Here is a 23,632-nt window from a genome sequence, read left to right as displayed (position 1 = left end):
CGGCGCTCGCTTGCTCCTGTCATGCAGAGCTATGGATGGGGACGAGTGGTCGTTACTCTGATCGCTCGTCCCCATACATTATTATCATGTCAGCAGCGCGTCGACAGCGGGAGATGCGCTGCCGACAACAATAATATTTAACTTTTTTAAACTATGCGACCAGCAGATGAGGGAGCGTTTTCTCGTTCATGTGCTGATCGCTGCCCTGTTTACACAGAGCAATTATCGGCAACGAGCGTTCTATGAATTGTCCAGTGTAAAACCCCCTTTACTTTTGTCTCAGTTATTACAACTCTTTGAAAGGGGTCCCGGCAGTGAGACCTCAGCCATCGGCTTATTACAGAGAAACCTGTGAAGAGAATTGCCCAAAGTAGACAAAATTCTGAATGAAATATAAATAATAAATAGCGTTCAGATTGATGGAAATATTGATTCATCTGCAGCAAGTGTTCAATCCCAAAGAATGCCCACACAGGTCGGTTACTCCTTCCTCAAGTCATGACTAATAATGGTAGTGCACAGATTGGATGCTCGGATATTCCTACATTGGTTTCTGATGCAGAGATACATGGAGAAACTTCATTCACGAGTTGCTAGATGTGTATAGTAGCAAACGCTTTATTGTTCGATTGGAGAATTGTTTTTTTAATGTTCATCGGCCGGTGCGGCACCGGTCAGGTAGCCATTTATTCCATTTGAACTGTTGACTCCATTGGTACCGGCGTGATGTGATTTTTGTGTGCGTGGTACTGAATCTTCTTCATCTGAGCTGGATTCAATATCACTTCTGTCATCCTTTGACACCTACAAATAATTTAAAGAAAATTAAAAAATGTAAACCTAAAATTCAATACTATTTTTAGGGATATAAAATAACATCACTACATGATTACTTAAAGGGGTTATACAAGATTAGAAAAACATGGCTGCTTTCTTTCAAAAACAGCACCACACCTGTCCATGGTCTGAGTCTGGTATTGCAGCTCAGCTTCATTGCAATGTTTTTAGAAGTATGGCGGTTTTTGCAAAAAAGCAGCAATGTTTTCCTAATCCTGGACCTCCCCTTTAAACGTCAATCACCAAAAGAGCATTTGGTGCACCAATGATGTCTTCCCACTTCCATCAAGACCAATAGTGAAAATCTCAGAGTATACAGGATTTAATTCTATAAGATCCACCATTGTTCTCTGTTAAAGCGGTTGTGCAGTATTACCAAAATATGACAGCTTTCTTCTATAAACAGTGCCACAAATGTCCACAGGCTGTATGAGGTATTGCAGCTCAGCCACACACTTCAATGGAGCTGAGCTGCAATACCACACACAACACATGGACAGGCGTGGCGCTGTTTCTAGAAGAAAGCAGCCTATTTTTTTTAATTTCTGTACAAACCCATTACCACCCTTCGTAGTTAGTAGTCACTAGTGGTTTTGATATTTTTACCAGTTTCCAAAATAGAGCAGGAAAGCATGATAGATGCGCTGGGTGGTTTATCTGTCTGTTTGCCATCAAGTAGTGAGAAAATAAATAGTGTAATGTAAACAGGGTCCAATATTTGCAAGGATGAAACTAGAAACAAGGGGAATCCTGGGAAAAATAGGCACTCGTCTCAGGGGTTATAAAAATCGCTAAATATTTATTAACAACAATATACAGATATATATAGAAATATCAGATCATAGGGGATCCTGTGTCACAAACCCGGCTGGGTAGAAATATAACAACCTAAATAGGAGTAATGCCACATGCACATGACCGTTGTGCCACTCGGGCCTTTTTTGACGGCATCCGAGTGGCACCGGATAAATAAATCCTGTCGGCTGGCTGAGATGACAACAAAATGGTGAATCCCCACACATAAGAAGCTGCATACACTTTATCATCCCACAGAGTATATAATAGAGATGAATAGCTGGTTATGAGAACAATCGCAGAAACAAGGCCAGTGACAGGCAATGTGCGGCAGTAGGCCCATGGGCAGTTGTCTGACCAGCAATGCCAGGCCCAAACACTGACATCCAGCATTAGGCAGACCGTGTAGGTCCTTCCAAACAGATCAATAGTTCTGCACATAAGGAGGCAAAATTAGGTAGGAAGGACACTCATCCGTCATTGAAGCACCTCATCCGAGACGGGCTCGCCATATGTGATCTACTCCAAGCCCGCCTCGGATGAGGGGCTTTAATGGAAGATGAGTATGTGGTTCCTTAGTTAATCTTGCCTCTTTATGTGTTGAACTATTGATGTGTTTGGAATGGCCTACACGGTCTGACTAAGGCTATACTCGGCTGTCTCTGAGTATGCCACTCTTACAATTCATTTTTAACAAAGTATACCAGGGTATTCATTGAAATGAATGGGCAACCACGCCATCTATTTTTTATACTCAGTAAATGTGCTAGTAGGTGGGTCCCCTAATTTTAAGGGTAGTCAAACAACACTAGTTAACCCATTCAATGCTTTTTAGGCATCAGTATGTTGTATATCAATGTTGTATTTCATCGTCTATTTTGCAATCTAGATTGAGAAAAAAAGCAAAACCTGTGCCGTCATTTCATTAAAGGGGTCTTCCCATAATCAATATTTATCACCAATCCACAGGATAGGTGATAAATATCTGATCAGTCGGGCTGAGACCGCTGGGACCCCCACCTATCACAAGAATGGGCTTACCTTGCCGTTCTTGGGAGCGCCATAAGAATAGAGCGGTAGTGCTCATGCTTGGACACCGCTCCATTGATTTCCAATGGGGCTGCTGAGCACTATCTTCGACAGCCCCATATAAATGAATGGAGCGATGGTCGAGTATTCGCGCTACTGCTCCATTCTTATGGGGCTACCAGGAATGACAAGGTAAGCCCGTTCTCGTGATCGGTGGGGGTCTCAGTGGTCAGACCCCCACCGATCAGATATTTATCACCTATCTTGTGGATGGGTGATAAATATTGATTATGGGAGAACCCCTTTAAAGGTGCTTTTAAACCAGAATGGTCAGTATCATCTGCACTGAAAATACATTTCTTAGAAAACAAATTGCTAGTAAAAACTTACATGCAAAGGATTCCATTTCCCAGTCTTCAATGACAGCAAAGGAAAAAGAACATAATTGTGAAGTCAAGAGAACGTATATTTATATATGGAAATAGCAATTCTCAAGAGTAACACAAGAATCAGCCACACGGCAATAAACCTGCCTCTTAATGTGGTGTTTGAGAATGGAGAATCTCAATATCAACAACTGCACAAAATAACTGATCCTTTTATTACATAAATGAAAAAGATTAAGATTTATGAATAAAAATAAGGCAACATTTGATTATTTTACCATATATTTTCAGGAAACAAACACAACTATAAACAGGAGTTTTATGAAACCAGTATTCAAAGTGTTTTTCTAATATACTTTTATAAGGCTGTGTTTCTCTGTTGCCTATATACATAAATCTGAGCTGGCTGTCGCCACCACTAGGGGGCGCTCTGTATACAACCCGATACTGTTCCTAGTGACCTAAATTGAAGCTGAATACAGATTGGCCCCCTAGTGGTGGTAACAGGCAGCTGACATTTCTAAAAGTATATTTATGAGGGAACAGAGGAGCTGAGCTCTGTACTAAAAATTTTTAGCAGTTTGGACTCATCAAGTATATCAGGAACATGCTCCAAATTATTTTTGCTGCTGGTTTCCTAGAAAATAAGTGTACTTTAAAGTGTAACTCTGCTTTGATTGGCAGCGTGATTGATATAGTGTTCAGGTGGCATTACAAATAGCACATGGTACATGGTTCCACCATTTTTGAGGGACTTTGGCTAATACATTGAACTATCTGTTATCCCCTAATAGTGCCCAATTAAGGGTATGTTCACACAACCAAGTTTCAGACGTAATTCGGGTGTTTTACGCCCCGAATTACGTCTGAAAAAACGGCTCCATTACGCCGACAAACATCTGCCCATTACTTTCAATGTGTTTGCCGATGTACTGTGCCGACGACCTGTCATTTTACGCGTCGCTGTCAAAAGACGGTGCGTAAAATTACAGCCTCGTCAAAAGAAGTGCAGGACACTTCTTGGGACATAATTGGAGCCATTTTTCATTGACTCCAATGAAGAACAGCAACAAATTACGTCCGAAAAAAACGCAGCGAAAAACGCGAGTACGAGCAATTACGTCTGAAATTCAGGAGCTGTTTTCGCCTGAAAACAGCTCCATAATTTCAGGCGTAATGAACGTTGGCGTGTGAACATACCCTTACAGAATTACTGCTTCTCCAAGCTGAAGTACTCCATAGCTGCAGAAGGTCTGTTGCACAAAAATCAAATTGCCCTTGTACAGAAGTAGCAATCTTTAACTTGACACATAAAGCGTTAAATAAACTGTGGCAAGAACTTTTAACTCAACTTTATCAATGGCTTTTGCTATGTTAAAGGCTATGTACACCTTTGAAAGGAAATTTTTAAAAAAAATAAAAAGGTGTATCAGTGTGATTGGTGCAACTTTACAAATAGTTTTTAATTTTTTTTTTTTTTACTTTTTAAGATACAGCTGCTCTGTATTCTCTACACAGATCAGCTGTCTATAGCACTATTCACTGAATCCATCAGTCCCTCAGACCTGACGGGTTCAGTGTCGGCGGATCCTGCGTGTCTCTGACATACAGGATCCACCTGCAATCGATCACATCTAAGTTCATAACTACATAACTGTTCTTTCTGGTTATTAAATGGGGTCTCAGGATAGAACATCATTGTTTTAGTCCCAGAAAGACCCTTTAAAAGTACTATTGGAAGTGTCAGCCAGATACTGTAATAACAGCAATGCCAGCCACACTGCCAACCATGCATGACATTTATTATATTGTAGTTTAGGAATTCAGATGACTAACATTACAGTCAAACATAGCCAATAATTCAATATAGTAGTATTAGTTCCAGTCACATACAGCCCTCGTTGTAGTACCAGTCACTGTCTTAATCTCTTGCCACCCAAACAGTCCATCGCCAGCCAACACTGCACCTATCCAATTACCAGCAGCAAACTCAAGGACGTACTTATGATAGAGGCAGCCTATGCAGCTATTATGGGGCTCATAAGTAAGAGGCACCCCACTCTTTTCCCATTTTCTATGCACACAGTTCCTCTGTACGCCCCTGTACACACTGCACTAGCTCTGCTGTACTATGTGCAGTTTAGCGATTCCATTGTCAGACACATATTCCCCACTGCAATAATTCCAATGCCTGCCCTGGTTCAATTTCCAACCAGTTCTGGTGGCATTGATCAAACTATATCCATATAATTCATTCATTCAATTGCAATTTTGCATCTATTCCATTCCCTTATACAAAAAACGGGGGGGGGGGGGGGTGACATTGTTAAGAGAAAATCACCAGCCACCTCCTCCCATAATAACGCCAATGACTATAATAATCATACATTCTATTCCCAGCCACATTATACTTGTAACTTTCATCCGAAAAATTCTCAAATATAATTGCATGAAATTAAATAGCAGCAGGATACGGTATACGCAGGTCTCTCAGCAGGTCGGGAGTAATGGAAATGTGAAACATAATTCTCACCTTGCCTTTTGAGACGGCTTTACAAGCAATCTTGACTATTAGGTAAGACCAGAATAGATGCAGAGATTGAAGCAGTAACAGGAGGAGATTAAAGACCCACCAGGAGGGATAAGGGCCCACAATTTCCCAGCTTTCAAACAGAGTAGTGTTTAGTATCCTGAAACACAAAGTCAAAATTAAAGTGTTACATGAACATCCGATCATAGCAGCGCCTACAAATAGTCAAATAAAGGGGCTGGTAAATGATGGCTGAATACAAAATGTTATTTTTAAAGAAGATCTGTAACCTTTCCTTACATAATATAACAATTCTGGAACATATTTTCCTAGAACTCTGAGTTGTGCCATTCCTCTGTTATTCCTCTTACAAATTTATGAATAAATTGACAACTGGGTGTTACCATTCCTCATGTTAAAGTCTCACTCTGTCAGCCCTGATTGGACATTGTCAGTCTGTGTAGGGACACACCCCCAAATGGTTACACCCAGTAGTCAATTTATTCATATATTTCTCAGAAGAATAGCAGAGGAATGGCACAACACAAAGTTCTAAGGAAAAATGCCCCAGAATTATTTTTTCTTGGGGAATAAAATAACATGAGCACACTATCTACATAAAGTTGCTATCCATCCTTTCCCCTACATAGCATAAAGAAGGAACAGAAGACTCATCTAGGCCAGGAGACCATCTAGATCCATTGGGTGGGATTTTATAATTGTACAGTTATAACAAGTATGACCACTAGATGGCAGTCATTCACATAGACAGATTAGCTCATAATAAAAAAAATATCTAAATACACATTTGTAACCTACAGCATGTCAGGCTGGGTTCACACGACCTATTTTCAGGCGTCAACGAGGCGTATTATGCCTCGATTTATGCCTGAAAATAGGGCTACAATACGTCGGCAAACATCTGCCCATTCATTTGAATGGGTTTGCCGACGTACTGTGCAGAGACCTGTAATTTACGCGTCGTCGTTTGACAGCTGTCAAACGACGACGCGTAAATTGACTGCCTCGGCAAAGAAGTGCAGGGCACTTCTTTGCAACGTAATTTGAGCCGTTCTTCATTGAACTCAATGAAGAGCAGCTCAAGATTTACGAGCGTCACAGACGCCTCGCATAATACGAGGAGGAGCATTTACGTGTGAAACGAGGCAGCTGTTTTCTCTTGAAAACAGTCTGTCTTTTCACACGTAAATGCCTGCTATTGTGTGCACATACCCTCACAGTAAATGTCATACATACATTGTGAAATCAAAATAGATGTAAAAAAAGTGGTACATATTGCATATGTCACCTGCTTTACATTAAGCCTCTTTTGCCTCTATCTGCGTCAAACATATGTTATTTTACTTGTTTGTGTGAAATGTGTAATATACTGGTGCTCTGTCAAGGTTAATAAATAGTAACATGAGTGATCACACAGAATATATGTGTAAATCTACAGTATACCCCGGCTTTCCAGAGCTGTCATGGGAAAGATGCCTACTGTTATAAAATCAGTACAGCAGCTGCACTCATTCCTTGGAGGCAAGTTATTACACACTGGGCGAAATCATAAAAAGGTGGCAGGGAAAAGTGGAGCAATTTCACAATCAGGTTACTGCTTTTATTCAAAATAAACCAACTTATTACCATACACTTTTTGTCTCAATCAATTGCTGGAACAATATGCTAGGTACTTTATGAGTTAGTGTAAGGAAAAGAAAAGACTCTAGCGCCAAATTTTTCATGCGGCATGCACCATTTTGTTTAATATTTATTTTCAGGTTCAAAGAGTTAATAAGTAACCAGTTGCCATAAGTGTTCTCTTTGAAAGTATAGCTGGGGTTGCCACCAGGCCGGTAAACCACCAGCCCCGCCGATGTTCACATGTGGAGGCTGGTGGCAGTAAAAAAAAAATACTTTCAAAAGCAAGTGCCGGTAATTTTGCATCATTAGACGTGTGCAGTCAGATAAATGGACTGCATACTCCTCAATTGCCAGCCATAGGAACGTCAGCAACGTCATAACTAGGACAAGATTGGCAGCGGCAGGATATTACAATGGGCAATGCAGCATAGAGCCAGAGACACTCACATTGAGCAGCAGTCGGATATGAGCGTGCTGCCTGCCTATGCAGCCTCAAGATTTAAAAATTCTTACTCTAGAAAATGGAACAAGTTTTAGTGCAAATCTGCGCCTGCTCAATAGACAGACCAAAATGTGCCAAACTTCTTAAAAGTCATGCACCTTTTAAGAAATTTGGCGCATTTTACTCCAACAAACTTTTGTGTTAGACTGGCGTAGAAAATGCAAGTTGAAATAAATCTCTCCCACTTGTTAGAGTCTCAAAATTGCAGAAATCTTTCCATTTGTGGTCCAGATCTCGTTATCTTCTGATGCTTCTCACTGGCATGTCAGAAGAAGTGGTACTTTAAGAAGTAAAGCAGACCTGATAAGTCTAAAGACGAAATACGATTCTCCACATTTTGAGGTCCGTGACATTGCACAGTAATTACTTTCTCGTATAACTGCTGTGACCACTTCACATTTCTTTTGCCAGAGGGCTCCCCATGGCATCTCATGATTAAAGCCTTAACGTCTCGCAATAACCATACGGCCACTGTTTGATCTCTGCTAAATTACTTATAGACTCTGTATAGTATCCGGCTGAATCCTTAGTAACAGTAATAAAAATATATATTGATTGCAAGAATGAATAACAGCTAACAAAACAGCGCTAAATGTACATGGAGTGTCCGAGGCTTATAAAAAAAAATTAGACTTAGCATTGATAACAACAGTTCTCACCTATCTCCAATCATAGTCTATTATTAAACACATAAAAGGACTCTAATGTCAAATTCTATTTTATCTTTGAACAGAGGGATAAAAAAATATTGCCTTTTGTGGTGTTTAGCAGCAATATCAGGCTGGGGACAGTCGTTCCAGAGTGCGGTGCAATGTGTCAGCATTACAATGGTCCAGGAGAGTGACTCTTTGCTGCAACTTTCCATGACCAGTGTTTGATGTGTGTGTGCCCTAGACTGCTCAGATCAATCTAACGGGACTTTACTCTAGTTAAAGTAAAATACATAGTGGCTACAAATAGTGGTACTTAGAGTAGTGGTTACAGTCTCTTGTGTTTACAAAGTTTACCGGCTACAAATGGTGGCACACAGCATGGTGATTATAGTCTCTTATGGCCACTTAGCTTGGCAGTTGCAATCTCCGCTGGGCACGTAACTTGCCAGTCACAGTCTCTGATCACACTTGCAGACATGGGCGACGACACACTCTCAGTACCGCATACACTCTGGAAGTGTAAATAGACTTCTTCCTAGGGCTGTACAAACTACTTGGCGATATAAATATGACCACCAGCTAATATCCTGAGTAACCGTCGTGTGCAGCATGGACAGCAGCTAGACAGGCCGGTAGTGACCCAATAAGGTGCTAGTAGGTTGTCTCAGGTATCTGGTGCCATGCTGACTGCAGAGCATCCCACATTTGCTGGAGGGTGCGTGGGGGAGAATCCATAGAGCGAACAAGATGATCGAGGGGGTCCCACAGATACTCAATTGGGTACAAGTCTGGTGAATTAGGGGCCCAGGGAAGTACTTGGAAGACCTGGTCGTGCTCTTCCAACCACTGTTGGTCATTTCTAGCCGTGTGACCAGGGCCGCACCGTCCATGAGGCAAGATGAGTTTCTTGCCTCAGGCGGTGGCCTGCTGTCTCTCTGAGTAGGCGGCGATGTCACTGAAACCAGCCGCCCCCACCTCCTTCTGCACTATAATTGTATCTCTGTCTATAGAGCTCAGATACAATTACATGCATAAGCGTTGAATGGCAGAGCATGTTACGTGTCCTGCTATTCAGCCCCTGTCAAAGCCACAAGTGGCGAGATGACGTCATTGCGTTGCTTGCATCTTTGAATGGCGCATGGCAAGGCACCCTGCCAATCAGCGCCTTTCATTGACATAAGTGGCGCAATTTCATCATCGCACCACTTGCATGGTTGAAAGGCACTGATTGGCAGGACAGAATGACTTGCCCTGCCGCTCAGCGCCTTTTAACGATGCGAATGGCACGATGACGTCATCGCACCGCTTGTGTCGTTCAGCCTCAGCAGACCTGCTCAGAAGAGAGCAAGCCTGAAATGCAAGAGGACGGCATAGGAATGGGATCAGGTGAGTATGTAAAGTTGTTTTTTTCTCTTATAAGTGTAAATGGCATTATCTACGGGGAGGGCACTATCTACAGGGGGGGCTATATGTGGGGCACAATCTGCAGGGGGGCTATATGTGGGGCAGTATCTACAGGGGGCTATATGTGGGGCACTATCTACAGGGGATCTATATGTAGAGAACTGTCTACAGGGGGGCTATATGTGGGGCACTTTCTACAGTGGCAGCTATTTGTCGGGCACTATCTGTAGGGGGCTGTGTGTGGGGAACTATCTACATGGATTACTATCCACAGGGGAATCTATGTATGGCACTATATACAGGGGCTCCATGGGGGGCACTATCTACATAGAGCTCTATGGGGGGCAGTATATACAGGAGGCTCTATAGGGAGCTCTATATATGTGGGGCATTGTCTGCAGGAGCTTTATGTGGAGCACTGTCTACAGGGGACTCTATGTGGGGCACTCTCTACAAGGAGCACTATCTACAGGGGGCACTGTGTGTGGGACACAGTGTATCGTGCTATTATAATCAGGGGCACAATGTATGGCGCTATTATAATAGAGGTCTAGTGTGTGGCACCATGAGAATTTTATCTTTGTTTATAGGTGCAGAAATTTTGAAAAGTGTGAAACTGAAGACATCTGAAATGGCAATTTGCAGAAATGGGCCGTGGCCGGGAGAAGTCATCATAGAGGTCTGGACTGGGAGAAGAAAATAAAAAAATAACAACTAGAATCTGAGAAGACGTCACCTGTAAATCATTTAATGTAAATGTTTATTCTGCCTCTAATCAGCACTGTAGTCACTGTATGATCTACAGCAAGATGATGGGTGGTATGGTTTTTTTGTGAAATGCAACTCCCAGTATATCTTTACCATTGCCCAGGCCATGTTGGGAGCTGTAGTTTTACACCATACAAGCATATATATATGGCACGGGTTGCACTAAATTGCGCTTGATTTGTACTGGTGCTCTATTTATGTACTGAGCTTGGTTCTGGTGTTGCTTATATGTACTGAGCTTGGTTCTAGTGTATTTATGTACTGATCTTGGTTCTGGTGTTGTATTTATGTTAGGAGCTTGATTCTACTACTGTATTTATGTACTGAGCTTTGTTCTGGTGCTGTATATGTGTACTGAGCTTTGTTCTGGTGCTGTATATATGTACGGAGCTTGGTTCTGGTGCTGTATTTATGTACTGAGCTTGGTTCTGGTGTTGTATATATGTATTGAGCTTTTTTCTGGTGTTGTATTTAAGTACTGAGCTTTGTTCTGATGATGTATATATGTATTGAGCTTGGTTCTTGTACTGTATATATGTATGAGCTTGGTTTGTTCTGGTGCAGCAATTATATAGGATATATTCATAATAACAAAATTGCAGGGCAGATGGAATTGTTTTCAATTCATTGTATATTTAATGGGAAACTGTCAGGTAGTTTTCACTCCTTGAAGCGCCACCATGCAGTAATACATGACCTGACAATATTTCCAAACATTCCCTTGGCATTACCCATGGCAACAACAAGTGATATGTGTTCAGACAGCCTATCCCACACCTTGTATACCCACCGAGCCAGCCCATGACACATCACTGCCTTCATGGGCTACGCGCTGCTGATATCGAAAGTAGGAGTTCGTCATAATAATGTGATTCGACTGTGTATAAATATGCTTAATCCTGGGCAGCACTTTCCTGGAGCTCTCTGCAGAGCCAACAGCTGTGTGCCTGGCAGGAATATAACATGCTCAACATATATGCACTATAAACAAAGCCAAAAAAATCTAGTAATTGCACTGCTCACAGGTACTCTTTAAATCCCGTAGTCCAGATACCATATACAATGTATGTATATGTAAAGCGAATACCTATTTAGCAGCTAGACAGCCTCTGTGGCTTGAATAGTAATACAGGGTAATGCAGTAAATTGTGCTTGAGCGTACGTGTGTGCGGATCGGTGTTTCAGTCCTGCACTGCAGATTTCTTCCTGGAACCGTATGAAAAGAAAATGAGACTTGAATTTAGAAAGTCCATGGTGCACAGGCAAAATATTTTCAGAAACCTGCCCTTGACCTTTTAAAAATGATTTTCTGCTGTAGGCAGAACAAACAATGAGATGGCAATTCCAATGTCATCTGTCTGAAGAGAAGTGCTCATAAGAGTCTAAGCGTCTGAAGACAGTAGAGCTAAATACACTAAACTTTAATAATGTATTGCAAAACTGTAGCTAATCACAAATTTCATTGTTAAAGTGACTACTCAAAAGGGTTCACAATGAAGGAACCTTTATTCACCCATGCAACGTTTCAGCTCCACAGAGCCTCTCTAAAGGCTTGAGAAAGGCTCTGTGATGCTGAACTTTGCATAGGTGAATAAGGCTGGGTTCACACGACCTATTTTCAGACGTAAACGAGGCGTATTATGCCTCGTTTTACGTCTGAAAATAGGGCTACAATACGTCAGCAAACATCTGCCATTCATTTGAATGGGTTTGCCGACGTACTGTGCAGACGACCTGTAATTTACGCGTCGTCGTTTGACAGCTGTCAAACCACGACGCGTAAATTGACTGCTTCGTCAAAGAAGTGCTGGACACTTCTTTGCAACGTAATTTGAGCCGTTCTTCATTGAAGTCAATGAAGAGCAGCTCAAGATTTACGAGGGTCACAGACGCCTCGCAGAATGCGAGGAGGAGCTTTTACGTCTGAAACGAGGCAGCTGTTTTCTCCTGAAAACAGTCTGTCCTTTCAGACGTAAAAGCCTCTCATCGTGTGCACATACCCTAAAAGTTCCTTTATTTTGGATGCGCTGCCTTGTGTCCCTGTGATTTATAGCAAGGGACTTTTGGATCGAGTCCTGTAAGGTGTGCACACTATTTTGCTATTTTATCCGGTGCTGTTGTTTTTTTACTTTTTTTTACTCAAAAGGGTTGTCCACTTTGGACAATCCCTTTTCTTAAAAAGGGTCCCCCTAACAATAAGCGGATCCCACAATGTCTTGCGGCTGAAACCTCAAGCGATCACCTTCAATCCGTAGAACCCGGTAGCAAGTATTTAATTTCCCTACAGCGCCACTGCAGGGCAAATAAAGCATTACACAATTTCTGTTGACGTCAATGGGCTGTTTGTGCAATGAATGGATAGATAAATAAATATTTTGAGTCCTCCAGAGCGATAGGTGCTCTTTGTAGCCTCTCTGTGCTTTGGCTAACAGAGTGATGTCCTGTACTTGGAATCTCCATCTATTGACTCAGAATTCCATAATAAGGATATTTGTATCAGTCCATCCTTCCAGTGAAAAAAAGACAACCTTAATGATATAGTTGTGACAGGACGTGTAGCAGTCAAGAAACTTTTACTGGAAAAAAGAAATAGACAACGAAAGAAGAAAATTTGCACTAGGACATCAAAATTGGACATCTGAGATGTGAAGGAAGGATTTATAAATTGATGAGTCTGAATGTGAGATCTTTGGAAGTAACAGTAGGCAGTACCGTATGTGCACCATTGAAATGGTTAAAGACTATCAACCACATCTACAACCGTCAGTTAAGCCTGGTGGCAGTGCAAGTTTAGGATGGATAACAACCTCTGAAGTCTGGGATTTGTTTTTTATTGAAGGCATCATGAACAAGGTCCTAACTAAAAATGACTGGGTCCCATAGCAAACGTTTGAATGCCCCCTCCCCAGAACATTTACCAGCTCCATTTAAAAGTTAGGTTGAGGGCACACTTGTTTGAGGCAGCATGGTAAAAAAGTAAAACTCCCAGCAGGGCCTGACATTGGAACATCATTACACTACGGTGTACCAGAAAAATACTGTGCCACACATGTGCCCCCAGTGATACTCTGTGCTGCCATATGTGCCACCAGAGATATATGTTGTCTTATGTGCCTGATGTCCTATGCAGACAAACCCCAAATTAAATTCAGATTCCAGGGCCAGACACTAACATTTTCAGACCCCGAAATAAATTCCGATCATAAACTAGACCCCAAAATGAATCCATACCTAGGAATAAACTCAGACCCCAGACAGGAGCCCAAATTAAAATCATACCCCAGACTAGACCCCAAAACTAATCTGGACCCCTAAATAAATTCAAGCACCCGACCCCAAAATTATTTGAGAACCCAAAATAAATTCATAAAACAGATCCCAAATTTTCTTACGGGTGCTTCTACACACAAGGTCCCAAAGCCAGCCAGTGCCAGGACACAAGGTGGGTCGAATCCAATAGATAATGGCCCAGAAACAGGCCCCCTTGAGTCTACGGCAGTAGTTACACCCCTGATCATGAATGCTGATAAGTGCAAACAAAATGTAATACATCATGCAATATGAAAGTTGCTGATGTCCTAAAAACAATAGATGGACCACCAAAGGGCCCAGACTTCAACATCATTGAATGACTTTGGGATTACATGAATCATGTGATTTATTTCAATGCACAGCACACGGACAAGGAACTGAATGAGCCATTAACGATGAGGTACTATGAAAAGGTGGTACATATTATTAGGATAATTATTATTTTGATTAGCTTAACTAACCTGAGACTAGTGCGTGTAATTGCTAACGCAATATAAAGATTTAAAATACAATGATTTGGAATCCTATTTAATGTAGAGATTCAAATTGTGGATTTTTTTAATGTTTATGTTCAGTATTTGTGCTCCGAATAATGGCTTTTAGATAAAATGAGAATCCCCTTTAAAACTTACAGCGGCTATGGGTTTATGTCAAGTGATTCTCTTAGTGATTATTTTTATAATGCCAATCTACCAGTAATGTAATTTGCAATAAAAATAAAATGAGTAATGGAGCGGATTTTACTGTGTAATGAAGAGGGTAAAGTAAGAAGATAATCAGCTTGTTCAGACAATAAACTCAGTTCTGGAAGGCAGGAAGAACGAGGTTTTCATTCACATTCTTGGTTGGGTGAAAAATATAAACAAAATTCCAAAAAGAAATAAAGCCCTTCAACATTGGTTCTGGCCAGAGATGACTCATGGCAGAATTCCTGTGATCAGATGTGGAAAGCTGGAAATAGCAGTGAGAATTTGCTAGTTTGGAACCTTACAAGACCTAAATTAAGAGCTGGACTATTGGAAGCTCACTTCATTGTAGGTCTAGTTTTGTTTGCCTCTCCAGAAACCAGGAACACTGGGGGTCACAGAGTTGGGACTCTCACCGATCAGAATGTAATCGCATATCCTAATGATATGTCATAACAGACAATGATGGAAAAAGCCCTTTAAGAAGTTCCCTTCTATCTTACATCAATGATAGCTCAGTTTTTGCTTTGGGTCTGGAACTTTAAACCTCCTTGTTCCAACTCTAAGGCTTCGTTCACATCTGCATCAGGGCTCCGTTCAGGGGTTCCATCTGAGCTTTCCATCAGGTAACCCATGAATGGAATCCAAACGGAAACAAACGGAAACAAACGGAAACCATAGGTTTCCATTTGCATCACCATTGATTTCAATGGTGACAGTTCCGATGCAAATGGTTTCCGTTTGTCACGTATTTTTATATTTTGTTTTGACGGAATGAATAGCGCAGTGGACTATGGTATTGATTCCGTCGAAACGACGGAACCCTAACACAATGGTGACAAATGGAAACCATTTGCACCGGATCCGTCACCATTGAAATCAATGGTAATGCAAAAAGAAACCTATGGTTCGTTACAGTTTGGATTCCGTTCACGGGTTCCCCTGGAGGAAAGCTCAGATGGAAGCTACGAACAGAGCCCCGACACAGATGTGAACGAAGCTTTACAGGTAGTCCTCCATTTCTGAGAACTTCTTTGGTTGGTTCAGTGCAAACAGTAGGCAAGAAGTACTAGTATTAGCTAGGTACAATTACCATGCATTCTGCAGCTCTGCTTTCTGTATTGCATGATACTCAAGTTTGACTGAGTATTTTGTTGTGCATGAAGCAGGCGTGCTGAAAAAATATTTATGGCACCCAGCAAAAACAGCTGTCATTTGGCTTGTCTCCAGGGCTGGGACGAGGGGAAGGCAGATTAGGCGGCTAGCTAGGGCACAATTGAGTGTGAGAGTTGCCGTTTTTTAGTTGTAGGTGCCGGGTATGATAAGTACTTCCCTTCAGTGCACTGGTGAGGGTATAGCACCTGTTATACAGGATTGGACTTTCACTATGCGGCAGTAGCTAATAGGACTGGCAGGAAAGGAGAACAGAGGGCAATTAATGATTGTCCATCCAACAGTTATTATGCTGAGGTTAAGAGGCTGAATCCCTTGCTTTAGGCTACATTCAGGCGAGCGTGTCCAATTTGCGTGCGTAAAAAACGAGCGTTTTTTTCTACATTTCTTGTCCGTGTGTGTTGAGTAGTGGCATCAGTGTGCTTTGCAGGTGGCATGCGTTTTTCAGCTCCGCGCAAGCACTTAATTTTTTTTTTACATTTATTTCTCTGCTTTTCAATGAATTTGATGCATGAAACACGGACAGCACATGGATATCGTCCGTGTGCTGTCTGTGGTTTTAATGCACCCATACGTCAAAAAGGAGAGGGTCACAGAACTGGATAAAAATGCTTGAGAAGGGCCGCTTGGGCTGAAACGTTGCATTTGTGGGTTTATAAATCCCTTTATTTTGGATGCGCTGCCTTTTCTTTTTCTTTGGAGATTTACACACCCATAGACTTCAATGAGCGACTAGGTGCATGAAAATTCAACAATATAGGACATGCAGTGAGTTTCACGCAACGGACACACACTCCGTGAAAAACTGTGTGAATGGCCCCATTGAATTGCATGGGTCCGTGTGCTGTGAGTGATTTAAACGCACAGCACACGGACGAGTATTACGCTCATCTGAATGAGCCCTTGGGCAGCAAAAGATGTCTCGTCCCTGCCTGTCTGCATAGAATAGACCAGTGCCCCATCTCCCGATTTTTAACTGGACAATGACTTGAAAACTTCCAATGTCAAGATTTTCCTCACTCTTCATTCTTAAACAAACTACAGCAAAGGAAAACAATAAACTGTTTGGCACGTAATCTCTATGCACATTATAATGCCACGAGAATACCCATTCAATTATTCCACACCCTGTGCCCTAGCTAACCAAGGCACGCAATGCTGGAAATGTTAGACCCATGCCCCACAGACTACATATACTGTATGAATCTAGATGAGAATGACTGCTTACAGCAAAGCTCTCAGTAGACTAATACCGCCTGCAACACCATTAAATAATTGCAACAATGCACCTAAAATACAGAACTGTGTGTGACTCAGAACGGCTAATGACATTTTCAAATATCAACTCTTTTATTTAAAAAGACTGTGAAAGTGTAAAGTGTTTTGTATTTGTCTTGTGTAAAACAGTGGAGTCAGAACCGATCAGAGTGTAATTGTAAGAGAGACAATGTTAGATTATGCTCTCCTGACACTTCATCTGCACTGACTGACAATGAAGACAGAAACAACTCACAGCATCAACCATGAGCACCATGTACTGTATGACCGAGAACAGTGGATTCTAAGAGCAAGGAAGGATCGGGGTAAAACCTTCCACAGGAAGGTGGCAGACGTTGTGGGGCCTAAACAACACCAAAAATAGCAATTCCACCTGTTAACGATTAAAGAGGATCTGTCATATAAGTTGTATTGATTAACTGACCTGAATAACACTGTCTCCCTGACTCCAGCGCTGGTTTTTTTGGGGTGTTTCAAGAGATATGTCCTACTGTTGTGTTTGCTCCCTATATGCTAATTTACTGTAGTTAACAAACAGGGCGTAAACTACCATCGAGGGGCCTCGCGCTGATTGGTCAGCATCAGAGACAGGGAAGCTAGCTCCACCCCATTGGCTAACTAGATCACACAGATCACAAGCACTGTATTATGCATTTCAATATGGTCATGTATACCACCCCATCAAAATATGCTGGTAAACACATGCTCCAACAGATACCATATATTGGACCAAGCTCTCTATGAGGGCTTCTATGGAAATACATGATCCATGTAGCTTCACACGGAAATAAGCAGCTCACAATACAATTCTATATTGGTGCATAAAGCCTTAGTGACATTCACCGCTAATACTTTTGTTTTTTTCTACATGGTTCAAAATTTTGGGACTGTGATGCTTTACATCAGTATGCCAAATGCTAATTTCTCCTGGCCTGGCCAGATCTTCTGAATCGATTAGAAGAATACTGTTCCCTTCCTTACCCTGTTTGGAGAAAGAAATTTCCAAACACATATGCGCACAATATCGTGGTTAGAGCTGTTGTCACTTTTCTTCTTGACCAAAACATATAGCGAAAAATTTTCATTCTACATGATCTGAACCAGCTCTAAACCACTTTGAATAATACAATGTAAATTTGCTACTGATGTAACCAGGCCGAGTTTGTCATTTAACATCTTGGAGACACAGCTAATTTTTGTTTTTTAATTTTCCATCATCTCATTCTAAGAGTCATGGAATTACGTGATATTTTAATAGTTTGGACTTTTACTAACGCAATATTACCAATTATGTTTACTATTTTGACTTTTTTACTATTTTGACTATTTTTTACTTTGTTATTTTGATATTTTGAATTATTTTTTTTACATTTTATTGAACATATTTAAACTTTATTTTTAGTCCTCCTAGGGAACCTAAACATGTGATCCATGGATCGCTCATGCAATACACTGCGATACTTATATATTGCAGTGTATTGCATTTATCTGTGATCAACTATTATGCATTGCCTCTGGAAAGACTTAATAATAGATCACAGAAGCCAGATGTTGCTGGGTAGAAGCTGTTGAGTGACATCATCAGCTGTGCCCGCCAGCTCCATTTACATAGAATGCAGATGTCTATTACAGTTGTGAGCACAGTCTTAGACTACCACTTCTTCCCATATTGCCACTGGATGCAAGTGGTAATTGGAAAGTCATTGCCATGACTATTGCCGTAAAAGGAAGGATGTCATAACTATTCAATCATGACATCATATCTAAGGTGACTGTCTCACTGGACAGTTGCTTTAAGGTAGAAATAGGCATTATAATGTCTCTTACAAAATGCTGACCACCTAGGACTCCGCTACTAATTGAGTTATATTTTTTATTCTTTGAAATTTGCTGGTAATATCACTTGGTAAATGATTATCCTTTCACAGCAGAAGACATTTTTCTTCAGTGCCATTGTTACTTACCATAAAGGAAATACACCAAGTCTTGCAATTACGAACACCAGAGCGAACACAACAAACAGGAGGTCGCACAGTTTTTGACACTTGGAATAATTTGCCATTTTGGCTGCCTAGAATATAAAAGAGTAGACAGTTATTGTAAGCTGCCTGACATGTTGTTAACCACTGACATCTTTTTATTTCTGTCCTGCAAATTGATGAAGATTAACACAGACTATCCAGCGTTGGGAATATTTAATTTCCATTCAAACTCAGATTTTCTATTAAAGTGTTAGAAGTGGTTGAATGCAGATACAGTAATGGCTTTTTGCTTTACAACTTTACATATTAGAAAGAGGAAACAGCTGGGCGCCGGGGTATTAAAGGGGCCCTTTAATGGGTCCCTCATCAACCAATAGAGCCATGATAGATTTTTACCCAACCAAAGTGTATTCGACTTACATTTGCCATATTTTTGGTTTTGGCATGCCTTTCATTCAATTTTTTGGCCGGTGTCACCAGTATTCCATCCGTATTTACGGGCACGTTTTCACTGCAAAATTGCACTGCACTAATCGGCAGCCCCTTCTCTCTCTCTGTGCAGGATAAAGAGAAGGGGCAGCCCTTTCCATAGTAAAAGTAAAAGAAATTCATACTTACCCGGCCGTTGTCTTGGTGACGCGTCCCTCTTTCAACATCCTGCCCGACCTCCCTGGATGACGCGGCAGTCCATGTGACCGCTGCAACCTGTGATTGGCCTGTGATTGGCTGCAGCGGTCACATGGGCTGAAACGTCATCCCGGGAGGCCGGACTGGAGGAAGAAGCAGGCAGTTCTGGGTAAGTATGAACTTCTATTTTTTTTACACGTTGATCTATATTGTGAATGGTACTCACTGTCCAGGGTGCTGAAAGAGTTCCTGCCGATCGTTTAACTCTTTCAGCACCCTGGACAGTGACTATCCCCTGACGTCGCCTAGCAACGCTCCCGTAATTACGGGTGCACACACGTAGTCACCCGTAATTACGGGAGCCCCATAGACTTCTATGGGCCTGCCCGTGCCGTTATTACGGCCTGAAATTGGACATGTTCTATATTTTTAAACGGCACGGGCACCTTCCCGTAAGCATACGGGGAGGTACCCGTGGCCAATAGAAGTCTATGGGCCCGTAATTACGGGCCGTAATTAAGGCCCGTGATTACGGGTGTTTTTACGTTCGTGTGCATGGGGCCTTACTCTGTTTTTGAAGATGCTCAGCTATAGACAGATTGACAGCTGTCCCGTTCAGGAGAGTCAATTAAAATAATTACTTGTATTTATCCCCTGACTGGTACTGATGTGTCTTCCTTACCTCTTTGATTAAATAAGTACTCAAATTTGTCATGAAACCATTTCAATACAATATCGTCACATAGACACATATAGCATAGATATCTCGTGACAGAGTATCGCCGAATCATGTTTTTTTTTTCAAAAGCTGGTCATCCTGCCTCACAGATTTTAGAATAGCTAATATTATATTATGTATCCATTTTTGGTTGGGAAACTCCTTTTATTGTTTTGTGCAGGATGATTATAATAAATGTCACATAGAGTATAATGTTTAAATGCACCTGTTCACACTATTTGCACTATATCACACTATTGATGAAGATAGTAAGGCTGCTAAAGATGGGGACTAGAATGATTAACAAATCCCTACCACCATCTTACTATAGAAACAAGAGTCTCACCTCTAGCAAAACATCCGCCATGTCATGAAGGCACATCACCAAGGTACCTACTCGTACCATGTTGTTTACGTATGAGAATGTGATGAGGGATATTGTTGCAAGATGGTGAAGAAGCATAATTCCGAAATCCTATAAGAGAACATAAAGTTTGAATATATAAAGAGGCATCAGGTTATGACATAATTTAGATTTAATCAACAGAAGTATTACCTATGACAAAAACCAAAAAGAATACTGTTCTCCTCCTGCACCTTAAAGAATCCGCTGTACTCCTTACCTGGTTGGCTGGTGACAATTGCCCCTCCAGACGTAAATTATGATGGAATTTTTGAAATATAGAAGTGAATTGAATGAAGTTAGGTAGACACCTACTGTAGCTTGTATGAACAGCTGGATCAACAACTATTAAGTGCAAAGTTGGGTTTTCAACTTTCTCTAGATCCTCCCTAATCATCCTCTTTAGACCCACCGAAAAGACTTAATAAATAACAATTCTTAAATAAAGTTTTATTATTGGATCACTCCCTTCAGCCTTGGAGGTCTTTCTAAAAATCATATGCAGAGATGTAGAAAATGTCAAATTCCAAGACTTGAGACTGGTGTAAATGGCAGCCTGGATTCTGCTGACTGGTGTAAAAAGGCAGCCTGGATTCTGCAGATGGGAAATTTGAAACAGTCCTGCAGATTTTTGTCAGCATACACACATCACATCGAATGGGGAGATTCCTATAATAATACTATATTAAAGGGGTTGTCCGGGCGCGGGCAACTGATGAGCTATCCAGAGGAAAGGTCATCAGTATATGATCGGTGGAGGTTCGACACCCAGACCCCACACCGATCAGCTGCTCTGGCTGCCTCAGGGCACCGGATGTCCATGCCGGAAGAAGATGGCTCTGGTCACAGAATAGCGGTCGAGCTGTGGTACTGCAGCTCTACTCCTATTCAAGTGAATAGGAGCAGAGCTGCAGTAACCCAGCACAGCCGCTATGCCGTGTACGGAGTCATCTGCTTCTTGTTCCGAATACTGCATGCCCTGCAAAACATCAGGCGCCTGGAGGCAGCCGGAGCAGCTGATCGGTGCGGGGTCCGGTTGTCGGACCCCCACGATCATATACTGATGTTCTATCCTGTGGATAGGTCAGTATAACCTGTGCCTGGACAACCCCTTTAAAGAGGCTCTGTCACCAGATTTTGCAACCCCTATCTGCTATTGCAGCAGATAGGCGCTGCAATGTAGATAACAGTAACGTTTTTATTTTTAAAAAATGAGCATTTTTGGCCAAGTTATGACCATTTTCGTATTTATGCAAATGAGGCTTGCAAAAGTACAACTGGGCGTGTTGAAAAGTAAAAGTACAACTGGGCGTGTATTATGTGCGTACATCGGGGCGTGTTTACTACTTTTACTAGCTGGGCTTTCTGATGAGAAGTATCATCCACTTCTCTTCAGAACGCCCAGCTTCTGGCAGTGCAGATCTGTGACGTCACTCACAGGTCCTGCATCGTGTCGGCACCAGAGGCTACAGTTGATTCTGCAGCAGCATCGGCGTTAGCAGGTAAGTAGCTACATCGACTTACCTGCAAACGTCGATGCTGCAGCAGAATCATCTGTAGCCTCTGGTGTCGATGTGTCCTCGCTCGTCTGACACGATGCAGGACCTGTGAGTGACGACACAGCGTGATCTCTCGAGAACACGGCTGTGTCTGCACTGCCAGAAGCTGGGCGTTCTGAAGAGAAGTGGATGATACTTCTATGCACAACGCCCAGCTAGTAAAAGTAGTAAACACGCCCCGATGTGCGCACATAATACACGCCCAGTTGTACTTTTAGGGTATGTTCACACGGCCTATTTACGGACGTAAATCGGGCGTTTTTGCCCCGAATTACGCCCGAAAATAGCGCCTCAATAGCGCTGACAAACATCTGCCCATTGAAAGCAATGGGCAGACGTTTGTCTGTTCACACGAGGCGTATATTTACGCGCCGCTGTCAAATGACGGCGCGTAAATAGACGCCCGCGTAGAAGAAGTGACCTGTCACTTCTTTGGCCGTAATTGGAGCCGCTATTCATTGACTCCAATGAATAGCAGCGCTAATTACGGCCGTAATTGACGCGGCGTTCAAGCGCCTGCACATGCCGGTACGGCTGAAATTACGGGGATGTTTTCAGGCTGAAACATCCCCGTAATTTCAGCCGTTACGGACCCCCGCCGTGTGAACATACCCTTACTTTTCAACACGCCCAGTTGTACTTTTGCAAGCCTCATTTGCATAAATACGAAAATGGTCATAACTTGGCCAAAAATGCTCGTTTTTTAAAAATAAAAACGTTACTGTAATCTACATTGCAGCGCCGATCTGCTGCAATAGCAGATAGGGGTTGCAAAATCTGGTGACAGAGCCTCTTTAAGGTATTGTTATGTATATAGTCCATTAATATATTATTTAAGTTGGCACCAATTAATAAAAAGGTAAGCCTATAAAACATATGTAAAGATAGACTGAAGGTTTTTTTCTGGTTAAAACAAACATTTAAAAATATATTTTTTGTGATATTTGAGTTAATAAAATGGGTCCAACATTCTAGTCCTCATCTATTCGCCAGAGTGAATAGAGCTTCCCTCATTCTAGACAAACTGGTGTGTCCTTGTATTACACAAATTGATTTCAATTGTAACTAATACTTAATTTCCCCTGCAGTGGCACTGCAGGGAAATTGAACACTTGCTGCCTGGCTCCCCACAAATTACAGCTGATCGCTGTGGGTCCCAGCAATGAAACAACGTGTGATCAGGATCTTATCAATAGGGGACGCTTCTAACACAAAGTCATTGTCTAAAATGGACACCCCTTTAAGCTCTTTGTTCTTTTTATCTAATACAATTATTTTTAGAAAATTAAAACAAGATGCTGTTAAACAGTACAAATGTATTATCTCAAAATAACATTTTGTACAGA

General features: G+C 41.7%; 1 protein-coding gene across 1 annotated transcript in view; it reads right to left on the bottom strand.

Moving 5' to 3' along the window:
- Positions 1-23,632, bottom strand: part of CERS6 (ceramide synthase 6) — a 134,433-nt gene continuing 110,801 nt past the window's right edge. The window contains exons 7-11 of the mRNA XM_075831108.1: positions 20,671-20,799; positions 18,962-19,068; positions 5,581-5,737; positions 3,052-3,075; positions 1-804 (exon numbers count right to left, since the gene is read on the bottom strand). Of these exons, the coding sequence (XP_075687223.1) occupies positions 646-804; positions 3,052-3,075; positions 5,581-5,737; positions 18,962-19,068; positions 20,671-20,799 (576 nt within the window). The 3' untranslated portion in view covers positions 1-645. The remainder of the gene's footprint in view (positions 805-3,051; positions 3,076-5,580; positions 5,738-18,961; positions 19,069-20,670; positions 20,800-23,632) is intronic.

This window comes from Rhinoderma darwinii, chromosome 6 (assembly GCF_050947455.1).
Source record: "Rhinoderma darwinii isolate aRhiDar2 chromosome 6, aRhiDar2.hap1, whole genome shotgun sequence".
Lineage (NCBI taxonomy): Eukaryota > Metazoa > Chordata > Amphibia > Anura > Rhinodermatidae > Rhinoderma > Rhinoderma darwinii.
Note: the sequence above shows the minus strand (reverse complement) of the source record. Positions and strands in the feature narration are given on the sequence as shown.